Here is a 26,038-nt window from a genome sequence, read left to right on the forward strand (position 1 = left end):
ATATTAATTATCACTATTATTAATATTATTTATAACTGATTATTATTATTATGCCTTATTATTATTATGACTTATTATTATTATTATTATTATTATTATGACTTATTATTATGGCTTATTTAATATGACTTATAATAATAATAATTATTATTAGTATGACTTATTATAATTATTATTATTACGTATTATTACTATTATTATTATTATTATTATGACTTATTATTATTATTATTATTAATTATTATTATGACTTATTATGAATTATTATTATGACTTATTATTATTATTATGACTTATTATTATTAATTATTATTATTATTAATTATTATTATTATGACTTACTATTATTATGACTTATTATTATTATGACTTATTATTATTATGACTTATTATTATGGCTTATTTAATATGACTTATAATAATAATAATTATTATTATTACTTATTATTATTATTATGACATATTATTATTATTATTATTATTATTATTATTATTATTATGACTTATTATTATTATTATTATTATAATTAATTATTATTATTATGACTTACTATTATTATAACTTATTATGACTTATTATTATGACTTATTATTATTATGACTTATTATTATTATTATGACTTATTATTATTATCATTATTATTATGACTTATTATTATTATTAATAATAATAATTATTATTATGCCTTACTATTATTATGACTTATTATTATTATTATTATGACTTATTATTTTATTATTATTATTATCATTATTATTATGCATGATTAAAATCCAAAGTTGGACTTGTTAACAATAGTCAATGCACTGAGAGTTAACACAATCAAACAAAGAATTACTTTATTATTTTTTTACTAAAACTACTTACATTAACAAATATTAATAAATACTGTAATAAATGTACTGTCCTAATAATTCTGTTTATTAACAAACCATTAGGTTCATAGATGTGAGGTCTGCTTTTTAATTGATTTACAAAGTGAATGAATATGTGTGCAATGCATATTAAATGCAAGAAAAGTCTTTATATTCAGTTATAAAGAATATAAAGAATATTACAAATATATTCTGTAACCATATGCATTGCATTATTCATTATTGTTATTATTTATATGAATTATTATTACTATTATTTATAACTAATCTTATATAATTAGCTCTATTGGGAAATATTTCCTTTATTTAGATGGGCTGGGATGATCAGGATTTTTCCTATGCAGTGGCTCTGCATAAATTACAAGCAAAAATAAATAAACAAACACTGGTTTGTAGATTTCTGGGGAGTCTAACAGTATTCAAGTATACCGAAATTAAACAATCAAATGTAAAATAAATGTAAAAATGTAAACATAATGTTAATAATATATTTAAATCTTTAAAAAATAATCGAATCCTGCAATGTGAATTGGCGATACACACATTGTGATATCAACACTCAAATGATATATTGTTCAGCCCTACCTCTTACTGTCAAATATAAAGATATACAGTTGAAGTCAGAATCATTAGCCCTCCTGAATTATTATTATTTTTTCCCCAATTTCTGTTTAACGGAGAGCAGATTTCTTCAACATTTCTGATCATAATAGTTTTAATAACTCATCTCTAATAACTGATTTATTTTCTCTTTGTCATGATGACAGTAAATAATATTAGACTAGATATTCTTCTATACAGCTTAAAGTGACATTTAAAGGCTTAACTAGGTTAATTAGGGTTAACTAGGCAGGTTAGGGTAATTAGGCAAGTTATTGTATAATGATGGTTTGTTCTGAAGACTATCGAAAATATATAGCTTAAAGGGGCGAATAATATTGCCCTTAAAATGGTGTTTAAAAATTAAAAACTGCTTTTATTCTAGCCTTAAAAAAGCAAATAAGACTTTCTCCAGAAGAAAAAATATTATCAGACATACTGTGAACATTTCCTGAATCTGTTCAACATCATTTGGGAAATGTAAAAAAAATAAATAAATTCAAAGGGGGCGAATAATTCTGACTTCAGCTGTATATAGATAAATATAAAGATTTCACAAGACGATTAATTTGTATTTTAGGGCCAAACCATGATCCTTTACGTCTTTTAATATGACATCAAATGATTTATGATATGATTTACAAGAGCTTTTTGACAGAAAATATCAGTAAACTCAATCCCTAGTGTCTGTTTCAAGCGTCGTTTTCTTTTCTTTTTTCATTTCTTAGACTTTCATTTTGACTTGCTCAGAAAAATTCGATTCAATCCAATTTATGTATAAACCACTTTAAAACAACACAGTTGACCAAAGTGCTGACAACAAAGAGTAAAACAAACTTTAAAATACAAATAAGTAAACATTAAATGTCAACATCTCAAGCTGTGCTAAAAGCCAAATTGAACAGGTGGGTTTTAAGAAGAGATTTAAAAACAGTGATGGAAGAGGCTTGTCTGATGTACAACGGCGGCTCATTTCACAATTTTGGTGCAGCCACAGCAAAAGCCCGATCCCCTCTGAGCTTTAGACTGGTCCTGGGCACACTCAGGAGGAGCTGATCGGCTGACCTGAGCGAATGATAAGGTGTGTAGGGACAGAGAATCTAATAGAAAAATGCTATGTTAAACAGGGAAAATAAATATATATATATATATATGTTTTATAATTGGGCATCACGGAGGCACAGTGTGTAGCGCGATCGCCTCACAGTAAGAAGATCGCTGGTTCGAGCCTCGGCCAGGTCAGTTGGCGTTTCTGTGTTTAGTTTGCATGTTCTCCTCATGTTGGCGTGGGTTTCCTCCAGTGCTCCGGTTTCCACAGTCCAGACACATGTGGTATAGGGGAATTGGGTAAGCTAAATTGTTCGTAGTGTATGAGTGTGTGAATGAGTGTATGGGTGTTTCCCAGTGATGGGTTGCAGCTGGAAGGGCATGCGCTGTGTAAAGTATATGCTGGATAAGCTGGCGGTTCATTCCGCTGTGGTGACCCCTGATTTATAGAGGGACTAAGCCCAAAATAAAATGAATGAATGAATGAATGTTTTTTAATCTGTAATATAATCTCTAATCATTCTATATTTTGTTAGTGTTCAGATCGTTTGCAAACATTCAAACAAACATTTATAACCACCTTTAGATGCATTTAAAAGTGTCGTGGCCAATGATTCTCATACAGCACCGACTGGTTGTTATTAATATCTGCTGTGCCAGAGCTGAAGGAGATGTTTGTAATGAAATGTCGGCCGGACACACGCAGAATCTGACACTGGATTTGTTCCAGAATAATTCGGTGATCTGGCTCTGACCTGAGTTTAGCTCATGGCAGCGTTTCCATTAGCGTGATGCGTTCAGCAGATCTGATCTCTACAGCCTCTCGGACTGACTCATCAAAATAAAAACACATCAAGTCCAGCAGGAAATCCGTCTGAGGACTTATCTGATGGAAAACTGGGATTGTTTACCATGATGATGATGCATGTGTGTGTGTGTGTGTGTCAGGATTATGTAAACTGTGTGTTAGGACTGTATTTTTGTCATTCAACACTAAGTGGATCTGCTCTGGAACATCACTCATGTACATTTGAGTTTAGAACACACACAGGCCGGAAAATGTGAACATAATCTGAAAATGGCCAATCACTACTCAAGTACCACAATGTTTACATGTTGCTTTCAGCCCCTTATGAAAATCGTTTTATTCGAGTGTGCTATTAGTATCTGATGTTTACACTTAGAAATAAGAAAGTGCACTTCCAGTCTAATGTTCCTGTAATGTATGTCAGGTGCTTCTCAGTATTAAATACAGTATCAATAAATAAGTATTGAACACATCATCACTTTTTCTCAGAACGCATATTTCTAAAGGTGCTGCGACTTGAAATTTTCACCGGATGTTGATAGCAACCAAAGAAATCCACATATGAAAAGAAAACTAATCTGATTAGTTTACAAATCAAGTTATGCATATTAAAATGATGCAGGGGAATAGTATTGAACACATGAAGAAAGGGAGGTGTAGTTCGCTAATGTACTTTTCAGTCACGCTCATGTAAGTCATATTCAACTCGTTTAGTTTTCAGATTAAGGCAGATCATTAGATTACTGATAACCATGTTAACATAGTCACAAGCCCCAACCCTAGATGAGGGAGTTCAGTATTTTGATGACAGCCTTTCCACAGGTTAATAGTGAGCTAATGTCATTTCATAATGCAAATCTTCAATTCATGCTAACCAACAAATGATCAAAGGAAATATATTAATGTAATCCAAATATATAATAAATATGAATAGATGTTTATTTTTAACTTTAATTATATTGTTCTATTGAAGTTGATTTTTAAAAGATTTTGTCAAATAAAATTATTTTTCTAGAGTCGTCCACCATCATTTTGTGGCAGTTATATCCGCGTCTAGGGCGGCAGAATAGAGAGGGCGGTGCCCCCAACACTACCCTCACCACCCGCCCTCTCAGTTATATCCGCGTCTAGGGCGGCAGAATAGAGAGGGCGGTGGCCCCAACACTACCCTCATCACCCGCACCCTCAGTTATATCCGGGTCTAAGACGGCAGAATAGAGAGGGCGGCATCCCCAACACTACCCTCACCACCCGCCCCCTCAGTTATATCCGCGTCTAGGGCGGCAGAATAGAGAGGGCGGTGGCCCCAACACTACCCTCACCACCCGCCCCCTCAGTTATATCCGCGTCTAGGGCGGCAGAATAGAGAGGGCGGTGGCCCCAACACTACCCTCATCACCCGCACCCTCAGTTATATCCAGGTCTAAGACGGCAGAATAGAGAGGGCGGCATCCCCGACACTACCCTCACCACCCGCCCCCTCAGTTATATCCGCATTTAGGACGGCAGAATAGAGAGGGCGGCATCCCCGACACTACCCACACCACCCGCACCCTCAGTTATATCCGGGTCTAAGACGGCAGAATAGAGAGGGCGGCATCCCCGACACTACCCTCACCACCCGCCCCCTCAGTTATATCCGCGTCTAGGGCGGCAGAATAGAGAGGGCGGTGGCCCCAACACTACCCTCATCACCCGCACCCTCAGTTATATCCGGGTCTAAGACGGCAGAATAGAGAGGGCGGCATCCCCGACACTACCCTCACCACCCGCCCCCTCAGTTATATCCGCGTCTAGGGCGGCAGAATAGAGAGGGCGGTGGCCCCAACACTACCCTCATCACCCGCCCCCTCAGTTATATCCGCATCTAGGACGGCATTCGCGTCACTAACCTCAGCACCCGCCCCCTCAGTTATATCCGCGTCTACGACGGCAGAATAAAGAGGGCGGCGTCCCCGACACTACCCTTACCTCTCGCACCCTCAGTTATATCCGTGTCTAGGGCGGCAGAATAGAGAGGGCGGTGTCCCCGATACTACCCTCATCACCCGCCCCCTCAGTTATATCCGCGTCTAGGGCGGCATTCGCATCACTAACCTCAGCACCCGCCCCCTCAGTTATATCCATGTCTAAGACGGCAGAATAGAGAGGGCGGCGTCCCCGACACTACCCTCACCTCTCGCACTCTCAGTTATATCCGCATCTAGGGCGGCATCGCGACACTAACCTCAGCACCCGCCCCTTCTGTTATATCCATGTCTAGGGTGGCAGAATAGAGAGGGCGACTTTCACTTTAGGGTTGAGTTTCTGTCCTGTGACTGTCCTTTGCCTGGAGCGGCAGTTCAGCTTGCTCCCGCCCTGAGTATTGATTTCGCACTGGTATCGAAATGACCCCAAACAATACCCAACCATAACAATAGCGAGCGATCTCTTTGGCTCTGACACGCACATGTGAACGGTGGGCGGGGGGAAGCAGCTCATTTGCATTAAAGGCACAGGCAACAAAAACAGCTACAAAGTCAAAACAGCCCAAATTTCCAATTCACAAAAAGCTATAATAAATACTCTGAGTGTTTAGAGCTGAAACTTTACAGACACATTCTGGAGACACAAAAGACGTATCTTAAATCTGAAAAAAGGGGTAAAACAGGTGTCCTTTAAAATGATTGTTCACATGTAAATAAAAGCTGAGAACTATTTTTTTTCCACATCGATGCCTCCTGTACATGGCTTTATTATCTTTTAAGAGAGGCCTGGGTCATTTACTGTCAAAAACAAACTTGCTGGTTAAATAAGTCACTTTAAATCAGATTTTGCCAGGCGTGTGAATATTGTCAGGCTTGACTGTATGTATTTAATAACAATAATAATTAAATGTTGTATTCAACAGTTAATAATCATTTACTACTTTTATTTTTTCTTCTTAATTTGATGGAGACAAATCAAAAGAAGATTAGCATTATGAATTACAAGAATGATAAATCTGACATCACGTTATGAAACAGAGAGTTTGGGCTCAAATTAATTATGCCAAACTCAGAGCTGCTGTAATAACCGGTAGGATTTAGTGTGTGATACGCCACATTACCCAGAACATACATCACATACTGTTTAGCCGAGGGCTGCATTAGACTTTAGACACTTAATTCTAATATCCTGTCATTTCTGTGTAATTCCAGCAGTTTTAATGGACGGAAACACCAGGAGTGAGTTAGGAAAATGAGGAAATAAGCTGTACAAATAAGCCAAATGAACCTGTGAAACACTTCAGCTGTTTAAAACTCTCAGCGTGTCAGTGTGTGTGTGTGTGTGTGTGTGTGATGAGAGGCAGAGAGAGGATTATTCTACACGTCTGTGAACACAGCACACACACACACACACACACACAAGGAGACAAAGACACACACACACATACATGCACACATACATACACACACACACACACACACACACACACACACACACACACACACACACACACACACACACACGGACACAAAGACATGCATACATAAATACATACATACATACATACATGCATGCATGCACACACACATTCTGCCATCTGACACAAAATACTGACACACACACACACACACACACACACACACACACACACACACACACAGAGACAAAGACATGCATACACGTATGTGCATGCATATACACACACACGCAGGGACAAACAGACATGCATACACACACACATGCATGCACGTGCACACACTCTCTCTCACACATGCACACAGACACAAACACACACGCACATCTACGCTTAAACACAAGGATACAAAGACATGCACACTCTCATGCACTCTCTCACACATGCACACACGTGAACACACTCACACACACACACATGTACCCACAGACTCCCATTCACACAATCACACTCATTCACTACGGCCAATTTAGTTCATCAATTCCCCTATAGCGCATGTGTTTGGACTGTGGGGGAAACCAGAGCACCCGGAGGAAACCCACACCAACACGGGAGAACATGCAAACTCCACACAGACACCAACTGACGCAGTTGAGGCTCAAACCAGCACCCTTCCTCCATGACACCTTTGCCTCCTTGATTTTTCCTGTAATTAATTTTATTTTAAAACTTACTCTAATTTGTTGCAATAGCTGAAGTGTTGGCTTTGGTATTGTCTACTGGTAAAACCAATAGTCCAGATTTGAACAGATATTTCTAACAAATCTGTCAGGGTGTTTTCTTTTATGCTGGACACTGTGTAGATTTTTGCTAATTTGTTGTTTTGATTGATTCTGTTTAAACTACACTCACCGGCCAATTTATTAGGCACACCTTACTAGTACCGTACTCCTTTTTGCCTCCAGAACTGCCTTAATGCTTCATGGCAGAGATTCAACAAGCCACTGGAAAATTCCTCAGAGATTTTGCTCCATATTGTCATGATAGCATCACACAGTTGCTGCAGATTTGTCGGCTGCACATCCATGATGCCAATCTCCCTTCCAATACCAATTCCAATCCTGCTGGAAGTAGCCATCAGAAGATGGAGACACTGTGCTCTTCTGCAGAGCATCAGAGATGCTCTTCTGCAGAGCTCGGTTGTAGCGAGTGCTTATTTGAGTTACTGTTGCCTTTCTATCAGCTGGAACCAGTCTGGCCATTCTCCTCTGACCTCTGGCCTCATCAACAAGGCATTTGCGCCCACAGAACTGCCGCTCACTGGATATTTCCTCTTTGTCGGAGCATTCTCTGTAAACCCTAGAGATGGTTGTGCGTAAAAATCCCAGTAGATCAGCAGTTTCTGAAATACTCAGAGCAGCCCGTCTGGCAGCAACAACCATGCCACAATCAAAGTCACTTAAATCCCCTTTCTTCCCCATTCTGATGCTCACTTTGACCTGCAGCAGATCGTTTTGATCATGTCTACATGCCTAAATGCAGTGAGCTGCTGCCATGTGATTGGCTGATTAGAAATTTTCAGTTGGACAGGTGTACCTAATAAAGTGGCCGGTGAGTGTATATTATTTAATTGTACATTTGAAACCAATAATTTAGCAGATTTTCTTTTTTACCCATAGTAATGACAATAGAAACAATTAAAATCTGTCAACAGAATGTCACTTAAAGAAATCAATCACGTCTTGTTGATGTTAAAGGTCAGACTCCTCAACCCTCTTGAGTAAATGAAATGCAGGTCATGTGAGCTCAGAAAGATAACAGGAGAAATATTTGATCAAAGAAAAGTTGGTGTGAAATGGTCTGTCGGTGCTGGGTCAGTGTGATGTGTCCTGACGGCTTTTCAGCTTGTATCTGCACAAGACCCGAATAACAAATCACAAGTGAAGTCTTGCCTCATGAATATTAATTAGCTACATGAATGGATGGTCCAGCAAAGCATGCATGCCTTAATTAATATTCATGAGCTGCAATGACATATGATGACGAAACCTCTTTCACTTGAAAACAAGTTCAGGTGTCACACATGCACACACGGATACACTACCACACATACAATACACACACGCAAACTCACATACAAAACACACACACACATACAGACACGTAAACACATGCATGTAAATGCACGCATGCACACACACACAGGCAAAAGCGCACACAATTACACAACATGTACACACATGCATGCATGCAAGCATACACACACACACACTCAAATACAAAACCACACACGTACACATGCCAACTAGCATACAACACACACTCACATGCACTCATACAGACACATAAACATACATGTAAACACACACATGCACACACACACAGGCTAATGCACACACAATTACACACATGTATACACAAGCATGCATGCACACCCAAGACACACACACTCAGTCAAACACACAAATGCAAACTCACATACAAAACACACACACACACACATACACACACACAAAAACACATGCATGTAAACACATGCATACACACACACACACACACACACCCATACACACAGGCAAGTGCACAATTATACACACACTATGTACACACATGTATACACACGCATGCATGAGCTCACTACCTGCACAGCAGCACACTTGTCTTGTTTTCAGAAAGAATGAGTCAAAATTAATTGAGTTCTTCTAATAGTGTGCGAATGATCATCTTGTCTCTTTGAAATAATATTATTATGCATAGCCCATTGGCAATATACACTCACAGGCCACTTTATTAGGTCCGGGCTGGACCCCCTTTTGCTGTCATAATCCTTTGTGACCTAGATTTAACAAGGTACTGGAAATATTCATTAGAGATTTTGCTCCATATCGCCAATCTCCCGTTCCACCACATCCCAAAGCTGCTCTATTGGATTGAGCTCTGGTGACTGTGGAGGCCATTTGAGTACAGTGAACTCATCGTCATGTTCAAGAAACCAGTCTGAGATGGTTGAGCTTTATAACATGGTGTTATCCTGCTGGAAGTAGCCATCAGAAGATGGAGACACTGTGCTCATAAAGGGATGGACATGGTCAGCAGCAATACTCAGGTAGGCTGTGGCGTTGATGCTCAATTGGTACTAATGGAGCCAAAGAAAATCTCCCCCACACCATTACACCACCACCACCAGCCTGAACCGCTGATACAAGGCAGGATGATCCATGCTTTCATGTTGTTGAGGCCAAGTTCTGACCCGACAATCCGAATGTGTCAGCAGAAATGGAGACTCATCAAAGCAGCAACGTTTCTCCAATCTTCTATTGTCCAGTTTTGGTGAGTCTGTGTGAATTGTAGCCTCAGTTTCCTGTTCTTAGCTGACAGGAGCGGCACCCGGTGTGCTCTTCTGCTGCTGTAGCCCATCCACCTCAAGGTTGGACGTGTTGTGTGTTCAGAGATGCTCTTCTGCAGAGCTCAGTTGTAACGAGTGCTTATTTGAGTTACTGTTGCCTTCCTATCAGCTGGAACCAGTCTGGCCATTCTCCTCTGACCTCTGGCCTCATCAACAAGGCATTTGCGCCCACAGAACTGCCGCTCACTGGATATTTCCTCTTTGTCTGCGCATTCTCTGTAAACCCTAGAGATGGTTGTGCATGAAAATCCCAGCAGATCAGCAGTTTCTGAAATACTCAGACCAGCCCGTTCAAAGTCTCACTCTGCCACATATAGTCACTTAAATCTCCTTCTTCCCCATTCTGATGCTCAGTTTGAACTGCAGCAGATCGTCTTGATCATGTCTACATGCCTAAATGCATTGAGTTGCTGCCATGTGATTGGCTGATCAAAAATTTGCGTTAACGAGCAGTTGGACAGGTGTACCTAATAAAGTGGCCGGTGAGTGCATTTAGCTTGTTTTAAGGAAAAACTCACTTCATTTTGACTTATTATTTCTGAAAACAAGACAGATTTAAGATTTTTTTTGACATTTGAACTGGAAACAAGATAAAAACTTAGTAATAAAAGCATTTTTTGCAGTGTCTAAGGGGATTTTTGTTGTAGTTCTTACACTGCTGTTTTGGCCAAAGCCAGCATCATGTGATAAGTAATAAATATAAACAGCCTCATCCCCCTGAAGAGGCGTTACATAAATTAATTTCATGAGTGAATAACTCAGGTTAAAAAACAAATTCTCCACGGCTTTCCGTTCCTTTCCCAGCATGCTTCGGTGCCAGGAATGACTTTAAGACTTCTAAACGGTCAGAAGCTTGTGTGATTTACACTGGTGTTGTGCTAGAGATGGAGTGAATGTTGTCTTGGAGGTCAGAGGTCACCTGCACTGTTCACCAGCTGTAATTAGTGACACACAGCAGGTCACATATTGCTAATGCGTCAATACTTCATCAGCAAACAACCATAAGAATGAGGTGAAGGAGAAACAGCAGAATAAAGTACCAGTCCTGATCTTTGACCTCAACTGAAGGTCAGAAGATAACTTAAATGATGTGACACAAATCACACACTGAAACACTATGATCACATAATTAAACCATGGACAGCACTCAGAGATTCATCTGAATGAGGTCAAAATATACTGCTCATTGTTAATGTTAGCAATTGCATTAACATTAATATATGAGATTATTCAAAAATCTTATTTATATAGATAATAAGTAAAGTTTACTTATAAACTAATTTGGAGAGGATCACATGCTTATGATTGCTAGCGGCTGGATCCACATTATCCAATTCTTAATGCACCAATCAGATGACTCCTAAGCTACTACAAATACCCTGGGTTACGTACCACTGCTATTTTCGTTTTGAAGAATCCCCCCTTCCACCCCTACTCCTCCTTCTGCATAGATGGGTGGCACGGTGGCCCAGTGGTTAGCGCTGTTGCCTCACAGCAAGAATGCCACTGGTTCCAGTCTTTACCAAACAAGCAGACGTTTCTGTGTGGAGTTTACAAATTCTCCCTGTGCTCATGTTGGTTTCCCCCGGGTTTCCTCCCACCGTCCAAAAACATGCAGCTTAAGTTAACTGACTAATCCAAATCAGCACCATAGACATGCTCCAAGCAAGTAGTTATCTCTTAAGAGCGATCACTATCTGTTAGAGGTGTGAACCTATACCGGTCTCATGGTTCGGTTATGATTATCATGCCATCGATTCGGTTCAATTTGTTTCTCGGTGCATCACGGTGCATTAACGATGCTTTCCATACACAGTGTTATATTTTGGGGGGAGGCATAACAAGCTGTCTGTATAAACACACAGCACCACACTGTCTCTCATTCACAAACATAGACAGCACCAAACAAACACACACACACACACATGCACGCACGTGCTTGCTTTCTTGCTCGCTCTGGAGTGATATTGTGAGACCGCCCACTCCTGTTAAAATTACACCAGTTACCGACCGCTACCACGATTTATTCAGAAATGTATTCCCGCGCCGCATGAAATCTGGTCTGGTCCTGCGTCAATGCACAGGTACAGCCGCGGGAAACCAGACCTATATTCAGAAGTATCGTTGTAACAGCCGAGAGGAAAGGAGAGGGGAGGAAAAATCACACCGAGAAGAGTACAGAGAGAGTAAATATACTAATTATTATTGTTTTTATCACTGTTTTATCCTAAAAATGTACATTTATTCTGATCTGTTTTTGTATTGATTTGTATGAATAATTAATGTTGAATAATATTATAATATACTGAATATTATATACTGAATATTAATGTGATATTAATGTGATATTGAATAATATAATGTATTGTTTTATGTATTTATTTACTGTGTGTACTGTTTTTTTTATTATTTTTTATTATATATATGTATGTTGCTTTTTATGTAAACTTTATAACTGCTTTGGCAATACATTTCTAATAATTGTCATGCCAATAAAGCAATTATTGAATTGAATTGAATTTGCGACAGAGCGCATATGAGGTAAATGACTTTAGTACATAATAACCGGTTATGATTATTACTGAACCGATACCGAATTGTCTGCATCTGCATCGCGGTGCACCGAAGACACTGTTAATTTTGACACCCCTACTATCTGTTCATTAGCTACTACAGCAGGGGAGTTCTCCAGATCTTTCTGAGCACAAACTCCTTTCTTGCCTTGCAAATGGGAGGGAGCCCCGCGCTCGAGGATCTTATGAGCTCAGGGCTCTCTCCTGTGACAGCATGCCAAACAAGCTTTATAAGCAAACAGCTAAGTGTCAACTCTTTTTTTTTTACATTACACATTTCTTTGCTGTCACTTTTCATTAATAATCCATCCTTGTGTCAATAGAAACACATTCATATCAACTAAACCCCTAAAACTGCCCATTTGGTGTTTATTTACAGTACATATTCTTCAAATGCACGCCTCTTTCTAATTCACAATGAATGAAGTAAACACTGTCAAAAGCATCAGTGCAGCTGGGACACAAAAGCATGTCATCTTTATTTATTCATTACGCCTAAAACAGCGTGAACAGAAAGCACATTTGTCAGTCACAGAAATGAGCTGCTGTTTCATCTTGGAAACTGAATAACAGAGCGCTTTCAACAGGAGCAGAATAACCGGAAATGACCCAAACCCTGCCTTCTACGCATCTGTGCTAATGTCCCAGAAATAGGGCACTTATCGGCGGCGATCCCACGATTCGGTGACTGTCCAGAGAGCTTAGAGGCAGAAAGCTTTTGTTTTGGCTAATCCATCATTATGAATATTAAAGCCGGAGAAATGGCTGAGCTCCACTGTATTCGTGCGTGCGTGTGTGTGTGTGTATACCTGGTATTCCTTAAATCGCAAGGACCAGATGTCCCCACAAGTATAGCAATATACCGGTACATTTTGACATTTCTTAAATTTCAAAAACGCCTCATAAATCACACAGAATTAAGCATTACGAAAAATGCAGATTGTTTCCTGTGAGGGTTGAGGTAGAGAATATACAGTCTGCACAATAGAAACATCAATATGTCTATGAGAAGTCCCTATAAGGATAGCTGCACAAGTGTGTGTGTGTGTGTGAACATGATCTACTTTTTGCATTTCCATGTTTAGGGTCTCTGCAGGTTTCACAAAGTCAAATTGAAATCTTTTTAAGACTTACACAGCAGGCCAGGGAGGTTTGGGTGGTTCAAAAGACCCACCCCTCACTGACAAAGGTCCAAAATGTGTCCTATACATGAGCTCATTGGACGTATTTTGACTGCTATGCCATCATAAATAGTGAAAATAACCCATCCAAAGGCTGTAAGACCAAGTGGAATGCTCTGCTGGCTGTCACTTTGGTGCGACTTCAGCTAATCAGATTTAGCCAACGCAACACATTTATTCAAACACAGAGAAAGCTGTGGCCAAATTAAGACTTAAAATCAGCCCAGAGTGGATGAACAGCACACAAGGGTTAAAATAAATGTTTTAAACTGTAAAATGTGTGGACAATCTGCATGTTTGCAAATCATTTGTACCTCCAAAGTAGGATCCGTCCGACAGCTTGGTCTCCTTGTTTCCTTTGGTAAGGACGCTCACCACACCGTGCTGGATGAAGTACATCTTCTTCCCGATGGTTCCTTCTCGTATGATGTAGTCGCCCGGCTGGAAGACCTCGAAGCGAAGTTTAGTGAGCATCGATGTCACAAAATTAGGATCTGCATTGGCGAACAGTGGCATCGACGCTACCAGCTTCCGACAGTTGAAGTTTATGATCTCCTGTGAAGTGAACAGCAAAACATTCCTGATCAAACATTTCAATGTTCAACAACATTTTAAGGTCAAAATTATTAGCCCCTTTAAGCTATTTCTATTTGGATAGTCTACAGCAATGGTTCTCAAAGTGGGGGTCGGGACCCCCCGAGGGGTCGCGGGACAATGAAGGGGGGTCGCCTGGTGATTGTCAAAAATCTATTTAATTTTATTAAACCATACAAATTACCATATTTTATCCATAACCTGCTGAAGAGAAAAAATAGTCGTATACCATATAGTTACTATAGTAGCTTATAGTTACTACTTCTATTGGATTGCAACCCCTGGGGTAATTACATTATATTAAAGACACAGCAATAGTGTCAAATGCAGCAGATTTCATAACACCTGGTAAAACTTTGTTGCCCGTTTACAGCTCTCATACATTAAAAAAAAATTAAAGAAGAATAGACTTGGGTCCATTGGTGTGTGTGCTCCATTGCATGCAAGGTTTCTGTATTTATAACAACCTCAGAATATATTGGGGGGCGCGACTCACTGGCATTGCCATTTTGGGGGTCGCGGCCTGAAAAGATTGGGAACCACTGGTCTACAGAACAAACCATCATTATACAATAACTTGCCTAATTACCCTAACCTGCCTAGTTACCCTAATTAACCTAGTGAAGCCTTTAAATGTCACTTTAAGCTGTATTGAAGAATATCTAGTCTAATATTATTTACTGTCATCATGACAAAGATAAAATAAATCAGTTATTAGAGATGAGTTATTAACACTATTATGATCAGAAATGTGCTGAAGAAATCTGCTCTCTGTTAAACAGAAATTGGGAGAAAAAATAACAGGATGGCGAATAATTCTGGTGGGCTAGTTCACCTTATTCTCTGCAGACGAGCGGGCGCTGCCATTTGAATCTTTTTGGCTTGAGACTTCCAGTCTCGTTCACTTCCATTCATTTTTTGACGTTAAAAACTGCTCATTACGCTACTTGATGTTGCAAACTGATATTTCCTTATTATATAATTCTACTTGTTCTGTATAGTCATGCAAACATTTGTTTGTAGAGCAAGTAGTTTGACCGTTTTCTGCCGTTTATTATTCCTAGTCATTTCTCCCATAGGCGACTGAATCAGAATGTTCTAAGACAATCGCCAAAACAGGCGCACTTCCACATTTTAAATTGCGTTAAATTGTGGGCACCTGCGATCTATATTCTGCACCAGCAGAATCAGTCATTTACAGTTTTTTTCAATTATTTACACACAATTTTGAAAACCGGGTTCTTTTATGCCAAAATATAATCACAATTATTTAAACAGCACTCTCAATATGCAGAATTCCTAGATTGTTTGCAAAATGACACACTTCAGTCAAAACATACACACATATTTGTGAAAATGCTGTTAGTTTTGGTTTGACCAACACAGTCCTCAGTGATCAGACACTACTGCAGACAGTTAAAAAAAACTAATTTTAGGAAATAGCATGTGCTTGATTTTCGGGCAGACATTGTTATGTAAGGGATCATTTCCATTGACAAACCAAAATAGTGACAAACCCACAACATTCTTCATGATTAGTTTGAGATATAGGGAGAATGTACACACATAGGCCTGCTATAAACTGATGAAGCACCGCACAACACTGACGCTGCAGACTGAAGATTCACATATTTATTTCAATTCAAGAAACACAGTATTTCTGCTGAGATGTGGTTGAACTCTTTGTTCAGCTTCTGTGGCAACTGTGGCAGATTACATCAGAAATATAGGCTATATGTCATATATGGCACATTATATACATCATTTTTGATCAATTGTGAAATGTGTGCAGCATGTACTTGACATATTTCATTCCTCTGCGTACCACTAGAAGGAAGCCTGCGTACCGCTAGTGGTACACGTACCACAGTTTGAGAACCACTGGTATGGAGTGTTTGTGTGTGTGTGTGTGTGTGTGTGTTAATGCAGTTTTCCCAGCATTCATCAGTGTGCCCTCACCTCTCTCAGTGGCTCATTGAGTTCTCCCAGAATGCTCTCTTCATCAAACATCTTGCCCTGGTATCTGTGCTCGTAGTAATCGTGGATCCGCTGTCTCATGTCTGCTGGCAGCTTATGGAAGGACATGTACTGCTCCACCTGCTTATACTGCACACACACACAGAGAGAGAGAGAGAGAGAGAGAGAGAGAGAGAGAGAGGTGGTTATTATTGTGACTATCACTGTTTAACACATTAACAAGAACATGCGAAATATGCCTGCTTTATTTCTGATGTAACACTGAGCAACTCTGAATATCCCACTGAATTTAATGCATGTTTATTTGACAGGGGGAGACACGGTGGCTCAGGGGTTAGCACTGGCACCTCAAAGCAAGAAGGTTGCTGGTTTGAGTCCGGGCTGGGTCAGTTGGTGTTTCTGTGTGGAGTTTGCATGTTCTCCCAGTGTGCTCTGGTTTCCCCCACAGTCCAAACACATGCGCTATAGGGGAATTGATGAACTAAATTGGCCGTAGTGTATGAGTGAATGAGTGTGTATGGGTGTTTCCCAGTGTTGGGTTGCAGCTGGAAGGGCATCCGCTGTGTAAAACATATATTGGTATAGTTGGCGGTTCATTCCACTGTGGCGACTCCTGATTAATAAAGGGACCAAAAACAAAAGAATGAATTAAATATGCATATATATTTTATAGTATATACATTCATGTATTAGTATTTTTTTGTGTTTATGTGTGTATTTATACACACACACACACACACATTACTAGTTTTTATTAGTTTGTATATTTTGAAATTATTTAGTTTAGTTTTTATTAGTTTCATTATTAGTTTTATTTTTTATAAATGAGGATATTTGTTAGGTGCAAGATTCAAAATCAACAGGATAAATATTGTATAGTAAAAACTCAGCCATACATTTTTTTAAACATGTATTCAGAGGACACATGAACACCATCATCTACCAATACCATCTACCCATCCTCAAATACAACAGCCCACAAGATAGCAGCCTTAAGTACAATACGTGTGCAAGGCTGCTCTGAGGTTAGATACACAGTAGTGATGGGAAGTTCAGATCTTTAACGTGGATGTTTGGACTCAACATTATGTAGTCAGCAATAGTAATTTCAGTCAGTTAAGACATCACCATGATCTGAAAAATGTCTTACAGTAAAGTTTTGCAACCCAACTGAAGCATGATTCACTTATTTAAATTCCATTATGATTGTCTGTAATAAAATAAACTTAAGTTTTTCATCAGATGCTCTCCTTCAAGACCAGCTGTTGTTCAAGTTTAGTTCAGTCACAGCAGTCATGTGCTGTTTGTGTTTGGTTCACTGAATCACGCATGCGCTGTATTACCAGTTAACCGCTTCTCAAATTTGATCTTAGTGTAATGTTACTGTTCTAATTACTGAATAAGAGGCGAGGCAGTGGTGCAGCTGTCGAACCTCGGCTCAGTTGGTGTTTCTGTGTGGAGTTTGCATGTTCTCTCTGCCTTCGCGTGGGTTTCCTCCGGGTGCTCCGGTTTCCCCCACAGTCCAAACACATGCAGTACAGGTGAATTGGGTAGGCTAAATTGTCCGTAGTGGATGAGTGTGTGTGTGTGAATGTGTGTGTGTGTGGATGTTTCCCAGAGATAGGTTGCAGCTGGAAGGGGATCCGCTGCGTAAAAACTTGCTGGATAAGTTGGCGGTTCATTCCGCTGTGGTGACCCCAGATTAATAAAGGGACTAAGCCGACAAGAAAATGAATGAATGAATGATTAACTGAATGAGAGTGTATATTGGATTATTTCGAGTCAGAGGGGGTATTAGGCTTGTTAAAGAGTAAGTAGTTTGTGGATGAGTTCTTACTGGAGATGCAAATCGTTTCAAATGATTCAGTTCATTTTGGTGAACTAGTTCAACCGGTTCACTTAGAAGATCCGGTTAAAAAGATACATCGGCGATCGCGATACAGAAATAAAACCCATTATTGGGTGCAAATGTGTTAAAGTAATAGTTTTAAGTGTCTGTATTTAATGGTCACCGTGCTGCTATCATGTCCACTCGTTGTTTTCGAGAGAGCAACAGCGAGGATGACTGGAGGACAACCGGCTCAATCTGGCCAATGGCAGCAGAACTACAGACTCTGAGGAGTCAAACAGCTGCAGCGAATCAGATTTACTTCTAAACGGCTTCCAGTAAGATTATGTATTAAATACATTCACAAAGACGAAAACGAAGGAGGTTTTTGCTATAATTTTAGTCAGTTTCAGTTAGTTTTGTATGTACACAATACAGCTTCTAGTTTTTAAAAAAACTCTCGTTATTATTTTTATTTCAGTTAACGACAATTATTTTCCATTTTGGTTTTCGTTTTTTCGTTAGGGTTATAACCTTGATAGCTGCATGTTTGTAATCATGTATGCATCATTGATAATATAAAAACATATACATAAATGCTAGACTTTTATTTTGTGTCAGTTTTGCATAGATGACATTGTTTATACAAGACCCGAGATATGTGTGTGTGTGTGTGTGTGCGTGTGTGTATGAGTGCACACACTGTCAGGACGGTTCACACAGGACAAAGCAGAAGATCAAAGGTTTGCTGAATACAGAGCAACAGTGCTGAGATCTACACTGACCTTCACACACACACACACACACACACACACACACACACACACACACACACACACACACACACACACACACACACCTGTGCTGAATGTCAATTAGTGGCTCATACACAGGCTGTTTAATATGCACACTTATAATCCAACAGAGAAAGAGCAGCGCTGAGTCCAGCAGACAGCACATTTCTATCACATTCTCATTTGTGTTGAATAAATGTGTTTGAATAACTGTGTAAATGGCGAGTTAAAGAGATAAGTCATTTAAAAATAAAGATTTTCCCATCATTCACTGACTCTTGTTTCAAACCTTTATGACTTTCTTTCTTCTGTTGAACACAAAAGAAGATATTTTGACAAATGTTGGAAATGTACAGGGTGACTCAGAAAGAACATCACAACTTTGAAAATCTGCATTGAGGGGGGAAACCTGGAGGAAACCCACGCCCACACGGGGAGAACATGCAAACTCCACACAGATATGACAACTGACCCAGCCGGGACTTGAACCAGCGACCTTCTTGCTGTGAGGCCACAGAGCTAACCACTGAGCCACCGTGACGCCCCTATATAGAATATAGAAAAGACAAATATTCTTCAAATGGATCATCTTGAGCATGGTCTTTTCGTCAGTGATTCTGTCTGTCTGCTGAATCTTCACTCTTTAAACTCAATGAAGAAACCCCTCACACACACACACACACACACACACACACACACACACACACACACACACACACACACACACACACACACACATTCTCTCTCTCCACCTGAATAAAACACACACCAGCCTTCCACATTCATGTGTGCATCCCAATGAAGCTGTTCTATCGACTGTGACGGCTTACCTACAAACCACACACACACAAACACACACACACACACACACACACACACACACACACACACACACACACACACACACACACACTGACCTCCCTGAGTGTGTGTGGACTCTTAATCAGCACACATACACACAAATACACTCACCGGCCACTTTATTAGGTACACCTTCCTAGTACAGGATCACCTTACCATCAGAACTGCCTTAATCCTTCATGGCAGAGATTCAACAAGCTACTGGAAATATTCCTCAGAGATTTTGCTCCATATTGTCATGATAGCATCACACAGTTGCTGCAGATTTGTCGGCTGCACATCCATGATGCCAATCTCCCGTTCCACAGCATCCCAAAGCTGCTCTATTGGATTGAGCTCTGGTGACTGTGGAGGCCATTTGAGTACAGTGAACTCATCGTCATGTTCAAGAAACCAGTCTGAGATGATTGAGCTTTATGACATGCTGCGTTATCCTGCTGGAAGTAGCCATCAGAAGATGGAGACACTGTGCTCATAAAGGGATGGACATGGTCAGCAGCAATACTCAGGTAGGCTGTGGCGTTGATGCTCAATTGGTACTAATGGACCCAAAGAAAATCTCCCCCACACCATTACACCACCACCACCAGCCCGAACCGCTGATACAAGGCAGGATGATCCATGCTGTCATGTTGTTGAGGCCAAATTGTGAGCCGAGCATCCGAATGTGTCAGCAGAAATGGAGACTCATCAGAGCAGGCAACCGTTCCCTTTCTATCAGCTGGAACCAGTCTGGCCATTCTCCTCTGACCATCAGCAAGGCATTTGCGCACACAGAACTGCCGCTCACTGGATATTTCCTCTGTGTCGGAGCGTTCGCTGTAAACTCTAGAGATGGTTGTGCGTGAAAATCCCAGTAGATCAGCAGTTTCTGAAATACTCAGAGCAGCCCGTCTTCCAGCAACAACCATGCCACGATTAAAGTCACTTAAATTCCCTTTCTTCCCCATTCTGATGCTCAGTTTGACCTGCAGCAGATCGTCTTGATCATGTCTACATGCCTATGCAGTGAGTTGCTGCCATGTGATTGGCTGATTAGAAATTTGCAAGTGGACAGGCGTACCTTATAAAGTGGCCAGTGATTGTATATGCACACACACTCAAATGTAAACTCTTATAATCATTATAATACTATTAACATTGAAATTATCATCAATTGGTTTAGAGTTTGCATGTTCTCCTCATGTTGGCGTGGGTTTCCTCCGGGTGCTCCGGTTTCCCCAACAGTCCAAACACATGCGCTATAGATGAATTGATGAACTAAATTGGCCGTAGTGTGTGTGTGTGTGTCTGAGTGTGTATGGGTGTTTCCTAATACTGGCTAGCAACTGAATCCGCTGCGTAAAACATATGCTGGACAATTGGCAGTTCATTCCGCTGTGGCGACCCCTGATGAATAAAGGGATTAAGCTGAAGGAAAATGAATTAGGGAATAATCTGTATATAAACATGAACTGTAGTATTTCTCCTTCACCTGCTGTCACTTTTCCTCAATAGCCCTAGAAATTGAACTTCCGTTTCAGGAAGTGATGTAGCATCTGATCCACGTTACACAGAGAGAGACACACACACACTCATAACACTACATGATGTTGCACACACACACCCAACTCACACTCACACACACACACACACACACCCAACTCACACACACACACACACACACACACACACACACACACACACACAAACACAAACACACCGGGCCGTCTCTCCATCAGCTCAGTGATTTACTTACATGACGATGGCGCTCAGGTAAAACTGCTCTTCCTGAGGGAAGCAAACATCAGCTGTCAGTTACAGTCAATTCACAAATCAATTCAGCTTCTGCGAGACACACACACACACACACACAAACACACACACACAGATATTCTCTCACACACACAAATGTACAAGGGATGCACACACACACTCTCTTTCTCTCCCTCACTCACACACACACACACACACACACACACACACACACACACACACACACACATACACACGTAGGTTCTGCTCTCCTGGTCTCTCTGTCGCCCCAAAACCACATGCAAATGTTCTTTCCAAATAAACATGAATAATTTATATCCCAAAAGAGATGTCAGACGCTTAATTATAATTTCTGAACATTGATTTCTCCTTCTGCCGCTCTTCCTCTCTCTGATTTCAGCCAAACCCTGGATTAATCACAGCCTGTGCACCGCTTCTGAAGAGCAGAACCACTGCAGACCACCACATGCAGACACTGATCACTGAGCTGAAGTAAAGCAGCAGACTATGAACCAACATATGAACAACAATTCAGGCTCATTATGAATATGTGCCCCTATATACATTTCTGGAGATAGTGAAATTTGTCTTAGGAGCTACGCTTTTTTTTTTTTTTTTAAAGGGCCATGACACCCCCACTTTCGGTTAAAGTCTACTTCCGAATTTGTTCAGAAGATGCATGATTATTGGGCGGAGCTCCGCGAGCACAGGGCAGGAGTGGGCGTGGCCAGCAGGGGAGAAGGGGAGCGAACAACTGTTGTTGTCAGTTAGCTCACAAAATGAGACACAAACCCTTGAGGAGACGCATGAGTTTATAGTTTACAACGTTAAATAAATAGTGATTTAATGCCCTGCTACATTTGTTATTCATAATTTCATAAACACATAACCACTATTTATATCATTATAAAGATAAGTGTGTTCATGTAAACACTATAAATGAGGATTCTCTCTCGATCCCCGGGTCTATTATAGATCTGAATGCAGACTCAGTGCAGCAGGTCTCCTGACCCGTCTATTTTAACCGTTAGCCCTGCTGGTAATATAGAGGATTTAGGCAAACACAGCAGCACGGCCATGTGACTGACTGTGAACGAACTCCTAATGAAAGTCAACTTCCGCCATTCTCTAATTCTCGTGCTGCTCTCCCGGCAAAAATGCTTGCAGTACACACAGCTTTGCTGTATGATCGGCCCTGACAAGATCGCAGGGAAAAAACATGCAACAAACCCCGTGGATCATGGAAACAAACGCATACGAGCCTTCATGAACGGCTACTGCGTGCCGTGGGTCCGGGTCTCTCAGCTTGCTTGAAACTGGCAGGTCTGCCTTCGGAATGCACGTGCTCTCATGAATAATTAAGCAGCCGGCTCTTCTCATAGGATAAGAAAATGCCGCTATGAATAATAATGAGAAACCGACGCGTCATCATTGCACTTGCAGTTCTGCGCTACGTCGCCGATTTTGATTCGCCCCAAAACTCATTTTAAACCCGGAAGCTGAAATTAGCAGACAAAAGCTCAAAATTATCCAGTTTTCCCCACAATTAAAGCTGACAGGTGCTCACATTGTCTTAACTGATGCTCAACACACACAAATCTGTTAAAATAAAATAAAAAAGTTCTCCGGGGTGTCCTGAACCTTTAACAGTTTTTGTTAACCAGAAGCCGCTGTGTAAGCTTTTTCAGATCTCAAATTTTTCTCACGAGCGCCATTCATGCCTGCAGTTCTCACGTAAATCCACCAGAGGCCGCTGTTTACTCCTTTTAAGACCTTAAATTTCTCTCTCAAGTGCCATTCATGCCTGCTATTCTCCTGGAAATCCACCAGAGGCCGCTGTCGACTGACTGACCGATCTACCGACTGATCGATCATCACCCACTACCTTCCCTAAACCCAACCAATATTGTTTTAAAAAGCAATCCAAAAAAAGAAAAGCCCTTGCCTGATTGTTACCATGTTTTCAGATCTTACCCCATTCTCACCTTGTTGTTTACTTATTTATTTACTTTTTTAGCCTTTGTTTTACCTATTTTCTGGAGCCATTATTCACCAGACTGTCGTCACGGTCAACTCATACCTGTCAACATTGGGATGTGAAAATAAGGGATGTGCCCACCATAATAAGGGATTCCCCCGACCCCCCCTTTAAAAAATCCCCAAATTACTAAAAATGCTCATTTGGAGCTGTTTCACTGTAAATAAACAGTTAAATGATCAGTAATAATTTGTATTACTATTATTATTATTTACAAAAGAAAAAATAAATATACATTAGCAGCAAATAAATTAGCAAACAGTTCAGCTTATTAAAATTAATAGCTATTATAATGAAATAAAATAAAATCTCATTGCATTTGATCGGGAGATGACACTTGTAATATAAAGGAAGGGAATTGCACCGTTTTTATGTTTATTTCAAAGTGTTTTCGTGCCTAAACAAAGCGAAAGCACAGAACAGACTCACATTTAAGAGCAAGGGGCGGCCCCTAGTGGTTCGGCGGTATGGGTTGCGTATAGGGAGGCTCGACTCTTTAATGTTTATTTGCCACCCTTCAGAGAAAGACTGAAAATACGGGAGAAATACGGGAAAATACCTTTACGGGATCATTGCGGTACAGAACTGTAAAATACAGGAGAATTCCGGGAAAAACGGGAGGGTTGACAGGTATGGGTCAACTCCAAGCCACTGGGGAAATGGGTAACAGGGGAAAAGCCGTACACACAAGGGTAAGAGGTCAGCTGGTAGTGCAAAAAGGATCAGCATCACACCACCCCATATAATTTATTTTAACATGCAACGTGAACATGCAAACTCCACGCAGAAATGACAACTGGCAGAGCCGGGATTCGAACCAGAGACCTTCCTGCAGTGAGGCCACAGTTCTAACCACTGAGCCACCGTTGTACTATATTCTATAGCTATAAATCTCCACATCTAAATGTTCAAACATTTAATATTTATTGACTTGTTTTCTATAGCTATAACTTCTACATATCTAACATTTCCAATGTTTTCACTTTTATATTGCATCATTTAGATTCTTATTGATATTATTTTGTTTTTGGACATCACGTGTGGTTGTATAAGCATTTCCCTGCACATGGCACTGCATATGTATGTGATGAATAAACTTTAGATTTGAGCAGGTGTGAAGGGAATGAAGGAGACATGATGAATCTGCATGACAGACTGTGACTGCTCTCTATTGAGTCCAGCGCATGAAAGCAAATATCTGCGTCCTCCTCCAAAACTCTCTTCTGTTCCAGGTAAACTGCTTCTAAAAGCCAGCGGAAAAACACTAACCCACATCCACAATACACCTCGATGGAGTTTCATTCGTCTATTTTTGTCCTGAACAAGCTGATCTTAAAGCTGCTTAATTTCAATAAATGGTCTGGGAACATGGCACAGTACATCAGACACTAAATCCTGCTGTTTTTGCTTTTTTTATTATTATTATTATTATTATGAGCCATTTAAAATGCAGAATAAAGCCCTGGGCTGCAGGCAGGACTCATAAAGGTCTCACAAAGGTTGCTGAGCTTAATTTAGTTCTCAGTGAACCACAATAAATATCCTGATAAAATAAAACACCAGTGTTATTTTAGGTTAGAACTGAGATGCTATTATACTCCTTTCCATTGCATTTATTACAAGTATGTATTGCGTATTACAATCACTTACTGAAAAGACATCATGGTATTAAAACACGATTTCTGCAGGTTTCACCAATATATATATATATATATATATATATATATATATATATATATATATATATATATATATATATATATATATATATATATATATAAATAAATTAAAAAAAAAAAAAAATATATATATATATATATATATATATATATATATATAAATATACACACACACACGCACACACACACACACACATATATATATATATATATATATATATACACACATATATATATATATATATATATATATATATACATATATATATATATATATATATATATATATATATATATATATATATATATATATATATATATATAGATATATATATATATATATATATCTTTCGTAACAATAATAATAATCATCATTATTATTAGTAGTAATATTGTTATTGTTAAAGTAGGATTTTTTACATTTCCTAATAAATAATAAATATCAAATTTCATTTCTTAATATTAAATTTGTATGATTTGTATATGATATTAGAACAGGTGTGAGCTTTTGTAAGTGATTGTATGTTAATTTAGGATAGAATATGTACATTTCTCAATAATATTTGTAGAGGAAACACAGGGCCTATATGTGCCATATACATATATTTACACAATTAATCTGGAAAGCGAGTGCATGTT

At 39.6% G+C, this 26,038-nt stretch overlaps 1 protein-coding gene across 2 annotated transcripts in view; it reads right to left on the reverse strand.

Moving 5' to 3' along the window:
* The window catches only part of hcn4 (hyperpolarization activated cyclic nucleotide-gated potassium channel 4), a 140,975-nt gene that overhangs the window by 11,790 nt on the left and 103,147 nt on the right, over positions 1–26,038 (reverse strand). Inside the window, exons 5-7 of one of the 2 annotated variants that reach the window (XR_015514528.1) lie at positions 16,427–16,573; positions 12,773–14,428; positions 10,689–11,812 (exon numbers count right to left, since the gene is read on the reverse strand). Coding sequence is in view for 1 of the 2 variants with exons in the window: in XM_087292790.1 (XP_087148916.1) it covers positions 14,188–14,428; positions 16,427–16,573 (388 nt within the window). In the remaining variant the exon portion in view is untranslated. Of the gene's footprint in view, positions 1–10,688; positions 11,813–12,772; positions 14,429–16,426; positions 16,574–26,038 lie in introns of those variants that run through there. The other variant, XM_087292790.1, reaches the window with a different exon arrangement.

This window comes from Danio rerio, chromosome 18 (genome assembly GCF_052040795.2).
Source record: "Danio rerio strain M-AB ecotype USA chromosome 18, GRCz13ab, whole genome shotgun sequence".
Classification (NCBI taxonomy): domain Eukaryota; kingdom Metazoa; phylum Chordata; class Actinopteri; order Cypriniformes; family Danionidae; genus Danio; species Danio rerio.